General features: G+C 26.5%; 3 protein-coding genes across 3 annotated transcripts; 1 reads left to right on the plus strand and 2 right to left on the minus strand.

Moving 5' to 3' along the window:
• Positions 1-7,930: 7,930 nt before the first annotated feature.
• LOC149056837 (uncharacterized) lies at positions 7,931-8,677 on the minus strand. The gene has a single exon (XM_089223316.1). It carries the CDS (start codon positions 8,675-8,677, stop codon positions 7,931-7,933), a length of 747 nt encoding a protein of 248 aa, XP_089079442.1.
• Positions 8,678-8,698: 21 nt separating this feature from the next.
• Positions 8,699-16,480, minus strand: LOC149056838 (uncharacterized). The gene is made up of 2 exons (XM_089223317.1): positions 16,410-16,480; positions 8,699-9,380 (listed from the first exon to the last, which is right to left on the minus strand). Exons 1-2 carry the CDS (start codon positions 16,478-16,480, stop codon positions 8,699-8,701), a joined length of 753 nt encoding a protein of 250 aa, XP_089079443.1.
• Positions 16,481-17,501: 1,021 nt separating this feature from the next.
• Positions 17,502-18,146, plus strand: LOC149056839 (uncharacterized). Its single transcript, XM_089223324.1, has 3 exons — positions 17,502-17,642; positions 17,775-17,968; positions 18,054-18,146. The coding sequence occupies exons 1-3, from the start codon at positions 17,510-17,512 to the stop codon at positions 18,144-18,146; spliced, it is 420 nt and encodes a 139-aa protein (XP_089079450.1). The 5' UTR covers positions 17,502-17,509.
• Positions 18,147-24,460: the final 6,314 nt, after the last annotated feature.

Genomic DNA, 24,460 nt, shown 5'->3' on the forward strand with positions numbered 1-24,460 from the left:
CGTTCGGGATATACCGATTCCGTTCTCGTACCCCATTATATTTATCTCAATATTGTCAAGTTTCATTGCCATACGAATAAATAAATAATTGCCAAAAATATAATTTATTTTAATAAAATAATATAATATTAAATTATATGACTACAAAGAAATTATAATAAAATATGAATACCAATAAAGTATAATAAAACATCAATACAAAAAAAAATTATAATAAAGTATTAATACCAATATAATATGAATACCAAAATAATTATTGTAAATAAAAAATATTTTTGTGATGGAAGCATTGAGATAAATATAATGGGGTACGATGGTGGAATCGGTATCTCCCGACCGCCGCCGCAGTTGGCCGGTCGACCGTTGGGGGTACGATAACCGAAAAGTACCAATACAATTTAAAATATATTTAGAATCTGAGCGGAGCGATGAATGTATTGATTTTATTTTTAATTTTAACACATGATGTGTGTTTTTATTTTATTTTATTTTTTGTGTCTGTCATCACGTTTTGACCCACACTACAAAATTAGATTTTTAAAATATTGTGTAAATATTTTTTGCGAACATAAAAAATTTTATTTAGATTGTCAGAATGTTTTAAAATATTTTAAAAACATTTAAAAAATATTTTTGGCAGGACATAAAATGTTTCCACAATATTGAATACATATATATATTTTCAAAACATTATAATATTTACACAATATTGTAGATGTATATTAACACAATATTGTTGCTACCTATATACTGTCAGTCACAATACTGTTGTTATATTATGTATCTACAATGTTTGATTTGTGTATTTTTTTTTTAAATATTTGGTTATAACTTATAATATCTATGAAAAAAAATATAAAGAATCTGTTATTATAATATAATTTGATACATAAAAAAAGGCGGGTAAGTGGGTATCGCTCGGCATTTAGTGGTGGGGTGGACCTCTGACAAGGGTAGGTTAAATTTGTATGCAATGATAGGTACGAAAAACGATTCTGAACGGAGATGGTATATCTGTCTAGGGTATATTATAGATTATTAAAAATTTTCAAATCTTAGATTTAAAAAGAAAATTTTTTATGAATTTCTAGCTTAAAATAATTTGTGAATTTTCGTGATTTTTACGTATTTCGTCAAAATTCAAACTTTGAATGCTTTTAAAAAAAAATCATGCCTATAAATTTATTTTATTTTTCAACTGCTATTGTAAAAATATGATAGGAGCCTTGTATTCAATTTTCAAATCTTAGATCTAAAAACAAAAACTTTTATGAATTTCTATCAAAGATAATTTTAAAATTGCCGTAATTTTTACGTATTAAGTTAATATTTGAACTTTAAATGCTAATAAAAAAAAATTGTGCCTATGTATTCTTATAATTTTTTAATCACTATAAGAATAATTTATGAGGAACTTTGTATTAAATTTTCAAGTATTTGATAGGGCCAAAAAATTTTATCGACACTTCAAAAAAAATTTTCAGAAAAATTTAAAATTTCAGTTGTCTATAAATTCCTCAAAAAAAGTCAAAATATTTTGAAAATTAAATCATGTGAAGAAAATGCCAATCTCAATAACTGGTAAATTTTTCAAGTATCTACGACTTATACTTTTTGAATAATAACAAATGTTTAAAATCGTTTGAGGATAAATCGTTATCGTAACGTTAACTATTTCGTAAAAATTTAAAATTCAAATGCACTTAAATTTTTCCTATAATGATGCTTCGAATCTTCTCTGTAGCTACTTGAAGGAAAACTTAGTGTCGTATTTTTAATCCTTAGTTATAAACGCAAAAATTTTTATGATTTTTCAACTTCAAAATTACTTGCAAATTTTTGCGTTTTCGATAGATTTCGTAAAATTTTGAACTATAAACGCTTATTAAAAAAAATTGTGACTTACGATTTTTAATTTTTTTAAGCTACAATAAGAACAACTCATAAGAAACCTTGTATTAAATTTTCATGTTTTTTTGGTTGTCCAACATTTTTTTACCGACACTTAAAAAAATTTCAGTGGTCTATAAATAACTCAAAAAAAGTCAAAAATTTTTGAAAATTAAACTGTATATAGAGAACACTAACATAAACATTTGGTGAAAATTTCAAGTATTTAAAGTGATTATTTTTTGAATTACAACCATATAAAAAAATCGATTTGGTCGAAAACTGATTTTGCGTAAAAATTCCCGTTTTTCTATCATTTTTTTTTTGTTTTTCTCGATTTTTTTGAAAAATGTTGGAAAATGTTTACTTTTGACCTCTATAATGCGCCAAGGATCTTCAATTTTACATCGGAAACCACCCCCAAAGTTTGAAATCGAAGCATTATTTCGACTAGTTATGCTGTACACAGACACAAAAAAAAAAAAAAAACACACACATCATTGTAAAATCAATACATTCATCACTTCGTTCAGAATCTAATATAACAGACGATATTACCACAAATATTTTTTAATCAATAAAATATTATAAACTCGATGCATTTTATTTCATTTATCATTATTTGTTAAATTAATTTAATTTATATTTAATTTTAAATGTATTATTTTAGTATGTTTTACAAGAAGGGTTATTTAAATACATTATACCCTATTAACATAATATAGAAAGGAAAAATTAAGTAGTCAGGTTAAAAAAAAATATCATGATATTAATCATTAGAGTATTGATATATTTATGGTAGTAATAAATAACAATGACTGAATAATAATAATGTATTTATGATTATTCGGTTGAAATTTTGTTTTTTTGTCGTTTTGTGGCTTGGGCCATCCAATTTTTAATGGGTTTTTCTATTTCTGAATTGGCGACATAGCTGTATTTTTTTATTGAACGTAATGCTTCTAAAAATTATAAATTTTAAAAATTAAAAATCATAAAATGGCTTTTATCTATAATATATACAATAAAAAATGTATATAAAAATGTATGATTGTAAATTTGATTTTCATAACAGTATTTTCAAACTTAATAAATACATTTTTATAAAATATAAATTTAGGTAATATTAATTTTAACTTAACAAATAATATAACAGAGCAACATTGTAATGTAGAAAACTGATTTTTCCCTTTGAAACCAATGAAGGAATAATTCATTAAAAAGGAATCATTGAACATCATTTGCATCATTTTCCTGATGGTGTCTGCTAAAGTGTTACTTGAAAAACAAGACAATGTTCTGATCTTTAAAAATATACATACATAAATTCATAAATATTTCTCATTTGAATGGATATTGATTATCATTATTGTGACAAGGGCTCCAGTTATAGAATGGAATATTAATATAAAAAACAAAGTTTAATACATTTTCTTTAGACATAACCTCAATACTTAATACCTTAAGTATTATTAATACATAGCTATTGGGGCTATTATCTATCATAATAAATGTATTAAGGTTAGTCCATACATAAAATATTAGTCATCTTAAACGTCATTATCATTATTAATTGAGATAAGTGATACATTTATTATCTGTGTAATATCAAAAATGTTTTTTATTAATTAGAAATAGGAAAAATCTTTTACTTTCATTATGGTATTAATTATACTTAGAGATGTTAAAATAAGGTATTTATTTATTTTTGTTGTGTATAATACCATTAATACCGTATTATACCGGTATTATACCAGTATTATACCATATAGAACCTTGCAGTGCCTTAAATTATAGGAAATTTAACAAAGGTTATAACCCCATTGTAAATTATGAAATATGAACTATTTTAAAATGGATTAATTGAAAAAATGACTAGAAGGTCAGAAAACATTTACAAAAACACATAACACAAGAATTATTTTAGACCTAATTCACCAAATTAATATTTAGTCATGCTACCATGATGGTACCATATTACGAGATAATATCTCCATTATAATATTTGAGTTACTAAAAGTGGTTAAGATATGTTCAGAAAGATTACCCAACGGGTAAACATGTTACAATAATAAATGATAATAGTTTTTAATTTAAATCCACAGATTAATAATAATAAATCTTAAATATAATTGTGGTAATAACTAAAAATAACACCTTAATTTTTATTTATTTTTATACCGTATGTTAGAATAATTTTTTATACCTTGCGTATAATACCTTATAATATAATACAGTTTTATACCACTGCATAATAAAAACTTACATCTGTAATTATACTAGATTAAATGTTGTTAATATGATTTTAGAAAATTTCTCATAGATCTGATACTGTTCGATCTTTTCGTTCATTTAAACCAGCCACTGTTTGGCGGCAAGTGGTGACCACGCTCGCCCACTCGCAATGTTGGCATGCCTGATGCACTCGTCACCTTGGTTCGGGTAACGATGCGTCGGCCGACGCCGCCGTGCTGCGGTGTGTGTGTGCGTGCTCTGGGCTCTGGGGGATCTATCCCCCTAATCCTCCCTTGATTACACCCCTGTGATATACGCGTCTATACAGTACTACCCACACAGCAATTTGAAAATATAAATATTTTCACAATATTTGAATTAGGTTATACTTCAAATTTATATACAGAATTCTGCAGTATACACAATATACAATAATTATAATTTATTATCCATTGCAAAGGGTCTGGTGCACGAAACTAGTAAATAGGTACGAACAACATATTATAATATAATATGACACAATTTTGGTTTAACCTTACAATATTGTTACTAGTTATAGTATATTATTAATGCACTATTAAACCATCATATTATTATGAACCCTCTGCCCAAACCGCTTCGCCCTTGATGTTTAATGAAAATGCGTATTTTTAATTTTTGATACACTACGTTTTGAAAACGTTACAATTATATTTAATTTCAAATATATGGTCTTCAAATATTTTACTGATGTTTGATGAAAAATGTATTTCTAATGTTTGATAAGTAACGTTTTGTAAATATTTAAATTATATTTAATTTCAAATATAAGGTCTCCAAATATTTTGGAGATAATTCAACAATATTCTCAACCAAATATTTAACCAGGAAACCTTCTTCAAATATTTTGAAAATATTAATGTTTTCAATTTGCTGTATGTGGGGGGGGGGGGGGGGGCAGTGAAAGTGCTTTGATTTATGACTTCAGTACCTCGTTCGATCAGAAAGTGAATCTAGTTGGAACTTTGGGGGTCAAAAGTAAAAAATTCTTAATACTGTTCTAAATAATCGAGAAAAACAAACTAAAAATTAAGAGAAAAATGGGAAATTTTACGCACACTCATTTTTCGACAAAATCGATTTTGGTTTTTGATGTAATTTTAAAACAAATGACCATAGACACATGAAATTTTCACCGAATGTTTATATAAGTATATTCTATCCACCATGCAATTTTCGACTTAAGTTGAACTATTCATAGGTATATGCAATTTTCGATCATTATTAGTTTTTTTTTAAATTAATATTGATTAAAATTTATTTGTTAGGTAGAAAAGCTTGAAAATTTAATAAATGGCTTCTAACACATTGTAACAATAGTAGTTAAAAAATATTAAAAATACGTAGGCACGAATTTTTTTTATAAGCATTTAAAGTTCAAATTTTGACTAAATGCATACAAATTACGGCAATGTTCAAATTATCTTAGATAGAAATCCATAAAAGTTTTTCTTTTTAATTCTAAGATTTGAAAATTTAATACAAGGCTCCTGACATATTTTTGCAATAGCAGTTGAAAAATAAAAGAAATACATACTCACAATTTTTTGTTTATAAGCATTCAAAGTTTGAATTTTGACAACATATTATGTAAAAATCACGAAAATTCGTAAATTATTTTATGCTAGAAATTCATAAAAAATTTTCCTTTTATTTCTAAGATTTGAAAATTTAATACAATATTCTTTACAAGTTTTTAAATCTTTATCTTTATCTCTAAATTATAGATTGACAATGATGTTACTATAATTTATTTTAATGCATTTTTCTTGAAGATATCGAGAATATATAGATAGCGGTTTGAACCAAGTTCGATTTATATCAAGTGTCATATGCAATCCGCCAAAAACAAGTGGCAAGAAATCTTTTATAAATAACTAAACCATTATAGTTATGCCCGTAACTTGTATAAGAATAATTAAACTATCATCAATTTTCGTTTTAGTACTGTTTTATTTCTCATGTTTTCATTATCGTAGGCTATACTTTATATAAATATATCCACCTTGCTTAAACCCATTGATATTAAACATATAGATACGGCATTCCTTTATACATTCTCCTAATTGAAATAGAAAATATTTGTTTCAAAATAGAATTTGTGACAATATTTAAATATAATATATCCTAGACTGACAAATAATCTCCGTTCAGAATCGTTTTTTGTATACAATATTACCTATCATTGCATTCAAATTTAATCCCATCCATTACAGTAACCTAATGTACAGCAGAGCGACATCCACGACTTACCCGATTTTTTATCTTGTTAGCGTTAAGAACAATATTCAAAATTCATTTTATTATACTACTAATGACCTATACAATAATAAAATTGTAAAATGTATTCGCTGTGTCTATATCCCCGATAACTATGATTGCGTTCGGGAGAAATGCTCGTGATAACAATATAACAATGATAATGCGATAATTATTTTACATCATTCTTAATTATATTATATTAAAATCATAGAATCATAATATTACAAAATTCATTCAAATATATACGTTTTATTTAGAAATCATATCATAATTATTATTTATATTATATAAGTAGTATATATTTGTATGTTTACAGCCAGCTTTTCCACGGTAAAAATTTTTTTTCAAGGGGAAAATTCTTCCTTGGAGCACACTGATTTACCGCGTAACACAATACGGTGATTAAACAAGATTGTCCACCTCTACTATTTTTTCCCTTTTTTTTTAAATTTTTTCAATCAAATATCGGTAATTTTTATAAAAATTATATTTCAAGTAAAGAACACAAATTATTTAATAAACTTTTTTATTTTGTTCAATAAAATTACACAAGTTTTCTTACTTCTCTAGTAAAAGGTACATATTCTACAATACGATCATGAATTAATAAACAATAAGCAGTTACACCTGTAAGGGATTCCGATGCTTCAATTTCCTATTGAACATCCACTGCTGAGGCTGTTGCCGAATCACTCTGTTTTGAAGTATCAATAACTATGATGGGTGCGTTCGATATAAAAGTAGATGGACTCAATATAGGGTTCCGTATACTTTTTTCATAGTACGATTCTTGAAATGATGTATACATATCATATAATAATGTAAAATTATTTTTTGAAAAATCTAAATTCAAATTATCATACGGATATGCAATCGAGTTTAGAAACACTTTAACGTTCGTTAGATTACAATGGTCGAATATACTACAATCTTTTGTTATTGTATTTTTACGACCTTTTTGTAATCCAATTATAATAAATCGTGGTTTTTTTAATTTTGAAGCGGTTTTCAAGTTCCATACTACTTTTTTAGTAGTTCCGAGTTCAGGATATTCAAAAGTTTCGAAAGATCTAAAAGGAATAAACAAACTTTTTTCTTTTTCTACAAGTTTCAATAACTTTAACCTTTCTTCATCATCAACAGTAATATGCGGATCCTTCCAGACTATTTTATTTAATACAACTTTACCTAAAGCAGCAACTACATCACTTTTAAGGCTTAACGCATTTAAATCAGTATAAATTCGAGTTAATATTAATTCCAATCTTGAATTTACTAATATTTTTTTATAATCTTCAAACAGACCTAACCAATATTTCAATGGGATGCAATCACTGAATTCACCTTAATCGTTTGTTGATTGTGTTCCATTTTTTAAATTCTTATTTTTTTATTTTTCAACGTCAATTTTTTTACTTTATTTGATGTTACCGGTACCACTTTAGTCTTATGACTAGTTGAACTGATCCGAAGTAGCGGATTTATATTGAATTTTAATCCCATATCAAGATCCGTAATGTTTAATATGTAACACGATTGTCAATGCCTCACCAAAATTATCAATCGGATTATGATCTTGATCAACTAGCTGAACGGTTATCGAATAAATATTTGTTTTATTCAATTTGTAATTTACTAAATTTAGCGGTGACTGAATTACTTTAGATCCTGTCCTTCCACTCGGGAAAAACTCGTAAATCGAATGACTTTGAAGATGGTTGCTGAATGATCCTTGAGCTATATTACACAATACTTTTATAGAATTAATTGTGTTTAAATTTACTGCTTTTTCCGATCGATGAATTGCATACACTGGTTTATATTGTCTTTTTTCAAAATCGAATACAGGTGCCATACTATATGGAATCTCAAAGTGTAGTATCCCATTACATTTTATATACGATCTGAAATCATTAGGATCAACCGAAATGTTGAATGTTAATTTGGTTAAGTTTTCACTATTATAGGCATCTATTTGCTTCTTAATTCGTTGATTAATATCTTCAATTTCATAACATCCCTCTTCCAATTTAATATGACACATCATAGGCATCATATCATTATTGTTTTCATCGTCAACTATTTCTATAGAAAATGTATTATTATTTTCATTAATATTTGGAAATGAATTAAATAACTGTAAACATAACAAAGCTATTTCTGAGTCCTCGTAAAGGTTTATAGACGGAAAATAATTTACAGATAATATGGTAGCATTCCCAGTTAAACTTAAAGTAACTGACTCATACATTACAAAATCTAAGATATAAATTTAATAATGAGATCCGTGACGTTTAATATGTAGAACAACTATCAATGTCTCGTTAAAATCGTCAATTGGGTTATTGTTTTGGTCAACTAACTGAACAGTTATTGAATTAATATCTGTTTTGTTTAATCTGTAATATATAAGGTTTGGCGGAGATTGAACAACCTTTGTTCCTGTTCTCCCAATCGGGAAAAACTCATATATCGAATGACTTTGAAGTTGGTTATTGAATGACCCATGTGCTATATTACACAATACTTTTATAGAATTAATCGTGTTTAAATTGGCCGCTTTATCCGATCGACGATCTTCATGAAACGGTCCATATTGTATCTTTTTAAACCCAAAAACAGGTGCTATACTAAATGGAATATCGAACCTAAGTAGTCCATTGCATTTTATATACGTTCTAAAATCAACAGGATCAATACGTACACTGAATGTTATCTGTGTTCCATAGTCTTTATTAACTCGTAGTAACTCTTTTGCAATATAATTGTTAATATCTTCTATTTCATAGCATCCATCTTTGAAACTAAATTCAAAACTGCAATATTTTATGTTATGTTTCTTTGAAGGAATAACTTCTATTTTCGGTCGGTTATTAATTGGATTTATAATATTTGGAAACGAATTGAACGTTTGCAAAGATAACAAAGCTATTTCTGAATCCTCGTAAACGTTTTTATTTATTTATTTTTTTTTTGGGGGGTTTTTTCCGGCCTTCAAGACCATCCCGCAAAACAAATTTCCCTCCAATTTATTCTATCCTCCGCCATTTCTCACCAGTTTTCTCCTGGATCAACCTCTTTAAGATCTTTCCTCACGCAATCTTCCTATCTTAGGCGTGGTCTACCTAGTGGTCTCTTTCCTTTCGGTTCTTCCCTGATTACTGTGTTAATCATAGCGTCTTTTTTCCTCCAGGCGTGGCCTGCCCACAACAGTCTTCTTTTTTTGATTTCGTTTGAAATACATGGTCTCTAAAACAAGTTCTGTAGTTCTTCATTGGTTTGAATTCTCCACTCTTGAGTTCTTGAGTCGAAACAAGGTCCGTATATACGTCTTAAAATTTTTCTTTCAAATGTGTCTAGTTTCTTAATTCCTCTATTTTTCTTGGTGCCCATGTTTCTGACCCATATAGGACGACAGGGCGTATAATGTCATGTATATCTTTATTTTTAAGTTCAAAGATACTGATCTCGATTTTAACAGGGTTCCCACACCAAAATAGCAGTTATTGACCAGTTGCATTCTTTTGGAAATATCTACTTTTAACTCATTGTCCTGAGTTAAGAGGACACCTAAGTATTTAAATTGTGGAACTCTTTCGAATATATGTCAGTAGTATAGGGGGCACTTGAGCACACTTTTCCTAAAAATATCAGTAAAAGATCACAAGATTGATTTTAATCAGAAAATCATCACAAACAGTAAACTTTATCAGAAACGCTCGCTTAATCAGAAATAGAACACAAAATGAAATAAAACATAAAAAGATCAGTAAACTGTAATTAATCAGAAATAGAAACAAAAAATGAAATAAAACATAAAAAAGATCAGTAAACTGTAATTAAACATAAAAAGATCAGTAAACTGTAATTAAACATAAAAAGATCAGTAAACTGTAATTAAACATAAAAAGATCAGTAAAATTGATTAAATCACAAATAGATCACAAAATGAAATAAAATCCTCAAATGCAAAATCTTTCAAAAGAAAATTGAATATGTTATTTAAAAAAAAAAATAAAAATAAAAATTATAATAAACAATGGCAAACATAAATTCTATAAGAATATTAGAAAATATGAAAGTCTCTGAGCTTAAGTCAATAGCAAAAGAGAATAAACTTAAGGGATATAGTACCCTTAAAAAAATTGATCTTAAATCAAAAATTAGGATAGGTCATACAATTCGTGATTTAAAAATCTCTGAGCTTAAGTCATTAGCAAGAGATTATGATATAAGATCAATTTACAAACTTAATAAAGAAAATTTAATAACAAGTATCATAAATAAAAGAAAGCAACAACCTTTTCGTAAATTTAAAGGAGATATTTTCAAGACTGATAATAGTTCATTAAACAATAATCCGTTTCAGAAGTTAGAAAAAACATTTTTCACCGAAGAAAATTATTTTAATAGTTCATTAGAAAAAACACCAGAGGTTTTTGAGTTGATAGATGTAATTCAATTGAATAAACAAGTGCAAAAGAAATTTAAGATACATGAAGCTGAATAGAGAAACTTTAATAAAAGATCTTAAACTAAGTAATACAAAATACAAAATTGATTATACACATAAAGCTCTAGAGGAGATGTTAAACCTTGTCCAAAAAAATTCAAATTACGAAAAAGGTGATCAAATAAATATTATAGTAATGAATCCAAATTTAAATAACACTATATCTACTGGAATGAAATCTGACAATTTTTTATCAAACTTAAAAAAAAAAAATTGGTAACATATTAACTTCAGCTGAAACAATTGATATCACAGAAACTACTTTTCAAGTTCAATTAGTAAAAATACCAAGGGGTTCAAATCGAACTAAAATAATAAATTTATCAGAAAATATAAAAACGAAAAATAGTATTATTCAGATTAAGAACAATGATAATTCATGTTGTCCCAGAGCTATTGTTGTTGCATTATCTACTCAAACAAATAATATTTTAGGATATGAATTTGATTCCAATAAAATTAAACAATTAAATATGGATAGAAAAATTCAAAAAGATTTAGCATTAGAATTATGTAATATGTTAACAGAATATAACGAAGAAGGTTTTACATTGAATGATATTAAGAATGTGGAACTTGCACTAGATATACAAATAAATGTTATTTGTGCTGAAAATTTAAATACTTTAATTTATAAGGGCGATGATAAAGAAACTAAAATGTATTTCTATAAAAATGGTAATCATTTTGATGTTATTACATCAGCTAAAGGATTCTACGGATCGTCTTATTATTGTGAAAAGTGTGATAAACCATATAAAAATAAAGATAAACATAAATGTGTTAAAGAATACAATGTATGTAAATTATGTACAGATTTTGGTAAGAGATTTGAACATTTATGTAGTACGAAAAATAGAATATATTGTGAAAAATGTAATAGATATTGTTTTAATCAAGAATGTTTAGATAATCATAATTAAATATGTGAATATGTTTACAAATGTATTGAATGTAATAAAATAGAATTAAGAAATAAGGAACATTTATGTGGATATAGTGAATGTAGAAATTGTAAACAAGAAGTGAAAATAAATGAACACCAATGTTATATGCAACCTAGAATATCAAAAGGAGGTAAATGTATTGATCGTGATGATTGTTATAAATGTTATAAAGGTAGTAAAAAATATCAAGATTGTACTTACACAGAAAAATATATGTTTTTTGATTATGAAGCTCAACAAGAAACAGGAACTCATATCGCAAATAAAATTCAGTAGATATAAAAACAATAAGAAATAATTTGACTGTTATAATTGTTTTTAATCAGTCAAATTATTATATTGAAAAAATATGGTCCGATTTTATTAGCAAAATTATACCATTAGACAAATTTAAACACATTTTTAGAACTTATTGTAAAACATATGATAAAAAAAATAAAATAAAAACATATGGTTTCATAACAATAGACATAATAAAAAATTTTATTTATGACAATAAAGGTAATGATATTTTAAGTATTGATGAACCATGAAAATTATTTTTTATGTAATAAATGGATATCAAACAAATTCAAAATGAATTAAAAAATAAAATTAAAAAAAATATAACATTTGAAGACCAAAACAATTCCAAGGTCGGAAATAACTTAGAAAACGAAACAGAAAAAATGAAACAATTAATTCATCTTCGACAAAATTTACAAAAAACTTTTAAAAAATCAGATTTAGAACAATCCAAAAAAAATTTAAATTTTATAAAAAAAGATGAAGATGAAGGTGACAACAATAACGCGTCCCCTATTCGGGGACACGTTGAATATACACAAAAAGAAATCCAAAAAATAATTAATCTTAAAAAAAATTTACAAAATAACTATAGAAAAACAGTTTTAAACGATAAATATACATCAGAAGAAAAAGTAAAACATTATGAACCAATATTAAAAGCCTTATCAAATGTTGAATCATCTGTTAATGATGTTAAAGAGGTTGCTATTAAAACCGATAATGATATTCAAAAGATGATAATACCTACTCCTTATAAACCTCGTAATCCAGAATTATTACGACTAACAGAAGATCAAGATAATATGAAAACACCTAAAAGTTCTCCACGAATAACAACAAATAAATCTCCTATGCCTAAAAATATAATAATATTAGGTGAAAATGCGCAAAAATATTTACCAACTTTACTAAATGAAGCTAAAGGTGTTAATCCATTTGGAATATATCATATAAGTAAAATTGATGTATTCATGATCGGAAAATACCCTATAATATTTGACTTTGATGATATAATTTTCAATGGAAAAAAACATATACTAACCCCAGGTATGTGGAGATTGTTAACTCATACAGATGTTACAAAACCAGAATTTTATACAAAAGAAGATTTTGAAAATTATGAAAAAATATTAATTGAAACAGATTCAATATACCAAAATAATGATATTAACACAGGAAAACCTAAATCAAGTGGAAGTGCTAAATATAATGAAATGATTAAACCTATTTGGGAAAAAATTAAACTAACATCAATAAAAACTAAAGAAAGTAAACCAAAAACATCAAAAAAAGATAAATCACCAACACTGAAAGAATCACAAAGTTTACCCAAAGGTGAAGGTTTAATAAAATATACAAATAATCCTATTGAATTTATTTATATCGATAATATAATAAAAATAATTGACAGACTATATTTTATATTAGCTGAAGAAATAGCGGGAAATTATGGTTTTCATAATGAAAAACTTGGTATTGTTCATTTGTTTAAACGAAACATGGAAACACTGATTGATACTCCCAAAAAAGGTGTTGAATATTTACTACAATCTTTGTTAAATTTACCAAAAGAAACAACAAATAAGTTAGAATATAATATTAAACAATTAATTGACAGACTGCATGTTATATCATCTGCAGAAAGATCGGGAAAAAACACTTATCACGATGAAAAACTTGAAATTCTTAATTTTTGTATTAAAAAAATAGAAAAGATAATTGATATTCCCGTTAAAGGTGTAGAATACTTAATGTCGTATATTTCACATTTACCAAAGGATATTATAAAAGGTTCAGGGTTTTTTAATGATTTTTTAAATTGTTCAAAATTACCTCCGATACATTGGCCTGGATATAATTATCTAGAACCATTTACAAATTTAGATGAAAATATTCCCCCGATTAACAAGTTAGACGAATATGCAAGAGAACATGATTATTTTTATAAAGATCATAAAGATACTAAAACAAGACATATCGCTTAAAAAAATTTACAACAAAAAGCAATGGAAAGATTTTATGCTTCTGATAGTTCTTTGAATGAAAAAATTGCTGCTTTGACAACTGCAAATGTAATGAAAACAAAAAGATATTTAGGAATGAATTTAATATTTGAATAAAATTTAACATTTTTTTAAATAAATATTTTGTATAATAAAATGCATTTTAAATTAACTGAAAACCATAAAAAAAAGTTGGCTGAAGCTCATAAAAAAAATTCTAATGCAACAATTCATATTGCTAGTGATAAAATATATAAAGGAGAAAATAAATATTATTTAGATCAAAATCAAATAGATAAATTAAAAAATGCCAAGAAAAAAAATTCTGGAGTAAGGTTGGAGATTACACCGAAGCAAATTAAAGGTGGATTTTTACCATTAATTTTACCTTTTCTAGAAGCTGCAGCAGTAGCTACTCCAGCTTTAATTACAATGTATGATAGTTATAAAGATAGAAAACATAAGAAAAAAATAGAAAAGGAAATAATTCGACACAATAAAGAAATGGAAAAAAATAAAGGTTCTGGATTGAAGACAAATAAAAAAAAAAAATCGAAGAAATGATTAATTTCGATATATCAACATTTAGAAAAAACATTAAAAATTATCCAGATTGTTATACAACTTTTTGGAGTAAAGTTAAAAATATAAATATCGAACCGTTAATTAATTTTGATATAATAAAATTTGGAAATAATATAAAAAATTTTAGAGGTTGTTTCATGATAAATGAATTACCTAAAAAACCTTGGTTAAATGAATGTGGGATATTTAATTTAAATAATTCTACTCAAAATGGTTCTCATTGGGTTGCATGGAAAAAAAAAAATATATATATTTTGATTCATTTTCGAGTACTCCTCCTCCTGAAATTTTAAATTATTTAGGTGTTGATAATCTGTGGTATAACAAAGACCAGTTTCAAAACTATGATGATCCTCCTATATGTGGACATTTATGTTTAGAATTTATTGACAATTATAAAAAATTTATTTAAATATAATATATTAAGATATTTTTAATAGAAATATTTCTATTAAAAAAATGATGATTATTAAAATGTTACACATACTTAAAGTAATTGTATTTCACGTTCTTTGATTTGATTTTCTAACAGTTTAAAAAATGCACAATCGTTATATTTTCCATTTCTATTATTTATATCACATTTCAATATTTTCTAATATTGAAATGTTGCATTTAAATTTTCAATTATTAATATCATAAGTTCTATGAAAAATATTTTAATAATTATTGCATTTCAATTGTCTGATCTTTTTGCACATTGTTTTCTTTGTGATCTTTTTATTTTTAATTACAGTTTACTGATCTTTTTATGTTTAATTACAGTTTACTGATCTTTTTATGTTTAATTACATTTTACTTTTATTTTTATGTTTAATTACAGTTTACTGATCTTTTTATGTTTTATTTCATTTTTTGTTTCTATTTCTGATTAATTACAGTTTACTGATCTTTTTATGTTTTTTTTCATTTTGTGTTCTATTTCTGATTAAGCGAGCGTTTCTGATAAAGTTTACTGTTTGTGATGGTTTTCTGATTAAAATCAATCTTGTGATCTTTTACTGATATTTTTAGGAAAAGTGTGCTCAAGTGCCCCCTATACTACTTATGTCCATCTACATTCATACTCTCCCCGTGACGATACGTCCTGTCTTTTCTGTTTAGTTTCATATATTCTGTCTTTTTATCATTTATTCTGAGACCAACTTTATTCGCCGCATCCATAAGTTTTTTACAATGTATTTTTACTATTTCGATATTGTCTCCTAAGTTGGCAATATCGTCGGCATATGCTAGCAGAATTATCTTTGACTGTCCTAAAGTGTTACACCTTCTGATATGTTCATATCTCTGACAACCTTTTCCAGAACTAGGTTAAAAAGTATTGGAGATAATGCATCCCCTTGCCTTAAACCAGAAGTTACTTTGAACGGTTTAGATGTAGAGTTCGCTATTTTTATTTCAGAATTTTCCATTGTCGCTTTAATCAGGTTAATTAACTTTTTTGGCATATCGAACTCTTTTAATATCTTAAATAGTGTTGGTCTATGTATGGAATCGTATGCTTTCTCAAAGTCTACAAACAAAGTATATACCTCCTTAGCAAATTCCCACATTTTCTGAAATATCTGCCTTATAGTAAATATTTGGTCTGTGGTGGATCTATTTGGTCTAAAACCTCCTTTCTGTTCTCCCTCGTAAACGTTTAGAGATGGAAAATAATTTGCAGTCAATTCAGTCGATTTTCCAGTTAAAGTTAGTGTAATAGATTCATGCATTGTAAAAATTCAAGACATAAATGCCCACAGTTGAATGTATTGAAGTCTTGATAGTTAGAATAGTTATAAACTATTTTAAACTTTTTAAAATAACGTTGTAATTCAATTGGTGGAGGTAAATCACCAAAGCTATCAAAATATATGACTTTATCTTTATTTTTATGAAACGCTACCCAATGGCTCCCGTCGCCTGAAGATATGTCCAAGTTTAATATACCACATTCATTTACATACGATTTTTTAGGTAAGTTATCACGTGAAAACACTCCACGGAAATGATTGATTTTCAACTTAGTTATACATTTTATAATATCTTCTGACGAAAGTGGTCTGTCAGGTAGCGTATTTAACAGTTTTTTTCCATACCTTGTTTTTGTTTAAATTTAGACCACTACCTTTTTTTCTTTTTGAATTTTGAATTGCATTATACACACTAGCACCTCCAGACATTAAGCTACCAAGTGCTGACAATCCCGCAAATATAGGTATTAAGGGGATTACACCTCCTGTTTGTCTCGGTGGTAAAATCAGTCTTTTGCTACCATTTTTTTTCTTAGACATTCTTTTTTTCTTTACTGCTATCATGAGATTTTTTATTTTTGTAGCACGTTTCATTTTATAACCCATTCCTATTTTTCTTTTAGCTTTCATCACGTTTGTTACCGCGTACGCTACCAATTTCTCTTTTCTAGGAGTGTCTTTTGCTTTAAATCTTTCCCAGGCACGGTTTTCTAACACTTTATAAGCTTTATGTCCATCGTCTAAATTTTTACTCGCTGCATACACAATATCGTGATCACGACAATCAGCGTCTAATGGGTTTATTCCTATGTCACCACGATATAATCTTTTTTTTAATTTTGTACCTGGCCCACAAAACTGATAACCTGGAACATGGGATTCAAACGGAAGACTATTTGTAAGAGAGTTTACAATACCTTTACCAGTCTTTTTCGATTTACACTTCCGAGTTGAACGCATCATCAATAACTGAATATAAAATAAAAATCTTTGAGTATTTATAAGAAAATGGATTTAATTGAACAGAAAGATAAATTAGAAATAATAAACGTAGATGTACAAATATCGAAAAAACCATCAAGACATGGTTCGTTATTACCTGATACTATACGTGCTATATTAGTTGGTCCTAGTGGATCGGGTAAAACAAATATAATGTACAATCTAATCACACATGAAAACGGGTTAAGATTTGAAAATATTTATTTATACTCTAAAACCTCTAATCAAGAAAAATATGTTTTGTTAAAAAAAATAATGGATGATATACAAGGTGCTAATTTGTTCATATTTACAAACGCAGTTATAAAACCAAACTTAACCAAGAAAAATTCTATTATAATTTTTGATGATGTAATATGTGATTCACAGTCTGTTATTAGAGAACACTTTAGCATCTGTAGACATTCAGGTGCTAGCTCTGTATTTTATTTAGCACAAACATATTCTAAAATACCAAAACAGTTGGTAAGAGATAACTCAAACTTTTTAATAATTCTGAAACAAGATGATATGAATTTACGTCATATATTCAATGATCATTCGTCAACAGATATGGATTTCTCAGAATTTCGGAAAATTTCTCATTTATGTTGGAATCAAAGTGATTATGGGTTTATGGTTATTGATAAAACTCGAGAAATGAATGAAGGAAGATATAGATGTGGTTTTCATACGTTTATTAAAATAAAATAATTATATATAATATATATATATATAATGTAACATTGTTATTATCTACATAGTCTTGCCAGTGGTCATACGATACAGTAATATTGAGTTTATTATTTACTATGAACAAAGAAAAGTTTTTGCTAAAAAATTTAATAATATCAAAAAAAAATATTAAACAAAAAATAATGGAAATGAAACGTGGTATTATAGATTCAGATAACTATTTCCGTGAAGCATTTAAACCAATAACTGAACCACTCAGTACAAAAATAGAAAAAAATACATCGTGTAACTTACAACTAGCTGATTATAAAAATGCAGAAACCTCATACACTAGTGGAGAAAATGAAGATGATGAATTAAATTCGACATTTGTAAATTTTTTTGAACGTCCTAAATCACAACGTTATGATAAATCTTATGGTTTACATTATGATAGAACTAGTGATTCTTACAAAATAGGAGATGACTCTGTAACTTTTAGCCATGGTAACTTACAGCTGCTTAATAAATACTACCCATGGACATTAGGACTACAGTCTTTATTATGTGAGAAAGAACCAAAAAATACAACTATACAAGATATGGAATCTTATTACGATATTTTGAAAACTTCTCGAGTTCATTTAAAAGCGGATGGGAAACCAAAAACCTCAAAGTTTCATAAATGGGCGACCGTTGTAAAACCTCTCTACGAAAGAATGAAAAATGAAGAAAAACAGTTAAACGAAGAAATAGTTAAAATTAATAACTCTAGAGCTCCTCGGATAAGATTTAAATAATTAAACGAACATTTATCTAGTTCGAGTGCTAAACGTAGTAATGTTCATAATAATACAACCATAACAAATGAACCATTTGATTTTAATCCTACAGCAAACAGTTCTATGTCTGTAGATCCTCCAGTTGAAAAGATGTTTAATTTTACTGCATCACCACATGCTAAGAAAGGTTCTGGTTTATATAAAGATGTAATACCTCGAACACAGTTAGTTTATTATGATGATCCAAATGAATTAGTAACTAGATTAAATCTTTTAACATCATCACAAAGAGTTGGTAATACTGGCGTTAGTAATGAAATCATATCTATTTTAGAAGAATTACATGAGAGGAATATTATAGTATAATGGCAACCTTAGAGAATATAGCTAATGAGCTACATCGACCAGCGAGAAAAATATTTCCTAGACGTAGCGTAGTTACACGGTTTAAAGATGATCTCTGGCAAGCTGATTTAATAGACATGTAGTCACATTCTAGAAAAAATAAAGGTTTTAAATTCATTTTAATCATAATTGATACATTTACCAAGTATGTATGGGTAGAAGCACTGAAAAATAAAACAGCGGAGGAATGTACAAAAGCTATGTTTAATATATTGAAAAAAGCTAATCCAAAATTGTTACAGACAGATAATGGTACAGAATTTTATAATAATCAATTTCAAGATTTAATGAAAAAATATAAAATTAAACATTATAGTTCATTCAGTGTCATTAAGTGTTCAATTTGTGAACGTGTAATACAAACTCTTAAAAATAAAATATATAAACATTTTACTGCAACAGGTACATGGAATTGGTATAATACAATATCAAAAATTATACAAAACTATAATAATACAAAACATAGAACAATTAAATGTACACCAAGTGAAGTTCGAATGGATGCAAACAAAATTAAACTTAACACACATACAAATATCAAAACATTATACAAACCAAAATTTAAAATTAATGATAAAGTAAGAATATCTAAATATAAACATATATTTGATAAGGGATACACACCAAATTGGACGACAGAAATATTTACATTTTCAAAATTTTTACATACAAATCCAGTAACGTATCAATTAAAAGATGAATCGAACAATATAATCTTAGGTGGTTTTTATGAACAAGAAATTAAATTAACTGATTTTCCAAACACCTTTCTTGTTGAACGTGTTATAAAAAAAGTTGGGAATAAAATGTTTGTCAAGTGGTTAGGTTTTAATTCAAGTCATAATTCATGGATAACGTTGTCAGATATATTAAAATAAAATTTTATATTATATTATTTTTTATCTTATTATTATATTTTACCTTTTTCTTTGATAACACTAAAAAAAAATTTGTTTATTTACATGAAACGTTTAACAATTAAAACATTATATAATACTGATAGATAGCGCTTTTTGTTTATTTCGATTGCGGATATATAAAGTTTTTTAATTTGTGGCCATAAGCCAATGTATTAATCCCATCATCCATTATATAACGTTTATCATCGTTAGAAATGAGAACAAGCTTAGTCATAGTTTTCGAATGGACAATATGTTTATTCGATTGAATAAAATTCATTTTTCTATGAGTTTGTTTATCCTAAACAGTTACATGGTTTATAAATGCATATAATATATCCATGTAATTTTCAAATTTCATGTGATTTTTAATTATATACTTTTTTACACCTTTGCTTTTTTTTCCTCAACACTATGTACAGTTTTATACGCATATAATTTCGGTCTTAATGATACAAATTCTTTTAGAATTTTTCCTTTCATTTCATCCTTAAAATATCCGGGTTGATTTTTATGAGTCTCACTGAAACAATAATGGTCTTTAGGATAATTAGATGTATCAAAATATGGTAGTAAACTTTTTTTTAAATCATCGAAAAAATTTGTTGTTTGGATAGCGTATACCAACGAATCAGTATCTGAATACAAAGAACTAATTTTAGCACCATATTTTTATTTCATTACATTATAATGAAAGTCATACATAAATGTTTTTGAAACATCTAAAATTGCGAATCCTACATAAATTGCCTTGTCAAATTTAATGATTTCCTTACGCTGATGAATAGCCATAAGATTCTCAGTGTATATAGTTCTGTCTTTAAAATTAGTTTTAACCATTAATTTTCTAGCTTTTTTTGCTGATGAAACAAGTTTTATAGAAGTTCTTGCGCGAACATTTTCCATACATTAACCGAAAACACTATTGATTAACAACTTCCAAAAAATTTTTTCAAACTCGTTTTTAGCTTCAACTCTCATAGTTGTACACAATTCAATGTATGATGCCATCCATTTGCTTTGTGAAAAGCTAATAGCTCGATGAATTTTCGTCACTTTAATACCGTTTAAAATCGCCTGTTTTAAGTTTTTATAATGTACTATATAGTTTTTTTTTGATGATAATGTAGTAAGCAATTTCTTAGCTTTAGAATTAGGAGGACACTCATTAATAGGTAAAAATGGGAAATCATTATGACTTTTATGTAAATACTTAGGGTACTCGATATCGACTTCTAATATATACCCAACTTCTGAATCATCAGCAATTTTAGTGACATCAATATTGAGATCATTAACCCACTCAAAATCTTTGAAAGGCAATTCTGTTAACATAGATTTATCATACAAATTTACACAGTCAAGATATATAATCCATGTAATTGGTTCATTCGAATTGAAGTCCAGTCCTTCAATATTTGGTATATTTGCTTTAGCATATCTTTTAGTTGATTGACAAATGCCACCTCGGATTGAGTTTTCAAAAAAGAGGAGCATGTTGTAATCCTTTAACCTTTCCAATTTTACCTTAGTGTACTTAAGCATACAATCAAAAGCAAATCCAGGAGCAGTCATGTAATGAGCAGGATCTAATCTGAGAGTAGATAAACATAAGTCTCTAAAATTTTCAAACACGTCAGCCAGTATGGTAACGTCAGTCTTTAAATAAAGATCGCTATACTCACCTAAAGTCTTTATATCGAATGTTCGCCATATATTTTTAGCATGCATATAATCTTTATCGCTTATTTTTTCGTCTGTCAAAGAGTTATGAAATTCAGACTTTGATGGTAAAAAAGTATCATCTAATTTACTCCAACTATCGACATATTCATAAGGGAAGATACCTTTTTGAGTGACTAAATCTAATGATTTCATGGAAAAAATTTTAAGAGTTTCTCTAAACCTTAACTTATCTTTAGATAAATTTAATGCAAGTTTACTTAATGATTCGCTCATGAAACGGAATGTATCGACAAATTTAATACTAAATCTATGTGCGATTTCTTTACTAAAGGATATATATTTTTCTGACGAATTAGGAATAACGTGAATATCTTTATCATTACAACCAAGTTCCCGAATTATGAAATGACTATCGTATGATAAATTATGGAAGAAAATTGGTACAAATGAGGGGTTAGTTATTTCAAAATTACATTGAAGACAAAGACATTGTCTATATTTACCATTAAAATGACAGTGATCTCGGACTTTAATTAAATTATTATTTTTAAAATGTCTCCAACATTTTCCACAAAACTTAGTATTTTTAAAATTACTTTCTTCTTCTTTAGTTAATTTATTCATCGGTTTATTTGTTTGATAAATTTTATTAATATTATTTCCAATAACAATCATATTTTCCATACATTTTTTTTCAGCATTTTCACCTCTATAAATTACCACCTTTCTTGGAATTTTGAACTGTTTTACTAGTTCTTTTGATATAACATCATAGTTAACTTTGACATAAAACCCATAGCTCATAATTTCATGTAAATGTGTAGCATAAGTTTTAGATTTTTCAGATCTATTAAATTCACTAGACTTCTTTTTAGGAGTTAAAATACATTCAAAATCTGCATAAATAACAATTGGTATTCTCTGTGTATTTTTATAGTTTTTAAAATAAATAAAATCATCATCCCCTTTTTCAAACATTATTGGTCTCCCTAATTGGTTCTTTCTACAATTATGCTGGTGTTCACTCAACCCTTTCTTACCCCAAAGTTTGCTTTTACATGGATTTTCACTAAAAGTAGTAAAACATCTTTTACAGATAATTAATCTGGAACAGTTTTTAGTTTTTTGACTTCTACTAAATCTTGAAAATTTTTTTATATAACAATAATGTGATGTGTTATTATTATTAAACAAAAGTAGATCAAAATGTTTTTTTCTTTCTGTATTACAAATATATAGAGGGAAAATATGTTTCTCATCATTTAAACTATAAATATTAATTGATACATTATTTATACGTTCACATTTTTTTATCTGACTGATTGGTGTAGGAAAATCTATACATTTAAAATCTAAGCAACTTTTTTTTTCTAACATTTCAAAATATTTCTTATTAAAATAAGTTTTATTTGAACGATTATCAAACTTTGATAGTATTGAATATTTAAAACATTTAACATCATTATTTTTTACATTTATGACTGCTCTTTTATCTTAGATATATTCAGGAAGATCTAGATACGTTCTTCCTCTGAGAGGATTTACTATATTAATTCTCAATTGTAATGCATCTATTGTTTTAAGTGACCAGCCAGAAGCTTTTGCTAAAAAATCATCTTCTTCACTTAATAATTTATTGAACATCCCATTCAGTAATTTATTAAAATCAGAGGAATTACATGCAAGTGTATTAGAGGTTTTAAATGCTATATCCTGTACTTCTTGTGTGATAATTCGTTCATATACACTATCTACATATAAATTAAATTTTATAGATGATTGTAGACATGATTCCTTTAACTTTGGAATTATTTTATCTTAAGTATAGTTAAAAAAAAAGTGTATAGTCTAAAAATTTTAAATTATTCTTAACTATAAAAGTTTTTGAACATTTTTTAAATCTTTCAATTTCAAATATTCCTTCATCAGCATATGTTTCGCTGACGTTTTGTCACCATTTTTCTTTTCAAGCTGAAAATAAATTAAATGAAAAAAAAAATATAATAAACAATAATAATATTTTAATCACTTTATTAATATAAATCATACAATATTTAGCAAACCTAAGCAACTAGTTTAAAAAAAAAGAAATTAAAGAACTTAATTATTATTTAATAAATCATATAGGTATGATAAATGACAGTTTATACTTTTTTGACATCGATAACCTATATAATTTGATTCATCGTAATTAGCTTTAATTTCTTTTTTTTTTTTTAATAAATTTTCTCTGGTCGACTTAAGGTTTGCTTTTTTGATTTTAATATTAATATCGTAGATTAATTTTTTAAATTTTTTCTCTTCTCTTTCACCATATTTTTCATTTTCAGCCTGTTGTTTTAATACTCCATTAATTTCTTTTTCAATGTATGATGTCATGTTCTGTAAATTATATAGATTTTTGCAAACTATCTGCTAGTAATAAAATATTAAAATAGTAACACACATCATCATTAAATAATAATTGTTTTTTTATTTTTACAAGTAAAAAAACATAGCTATAAACATTAAATTAAAATCATAATTTCTTA

The sequence above is a fragment of the Diuraphis noxia genome, unplaced genomic scaffold (genome assembly GCF_037042655.1).
Source record: "Diuraphis noxia isolate RWA-SAM2 unplaced genomic scaffold, SU_Dnox_SAM2 contig0003, whole genome shotgun sequence".
NCBI classification, from domain to species: domain Eukaryota; kingdom Metazoa; phylum Arthropoda; class Insecta; order Hemiptera; family Aphididae; genus Diuraphis; species Diuraphis noxia.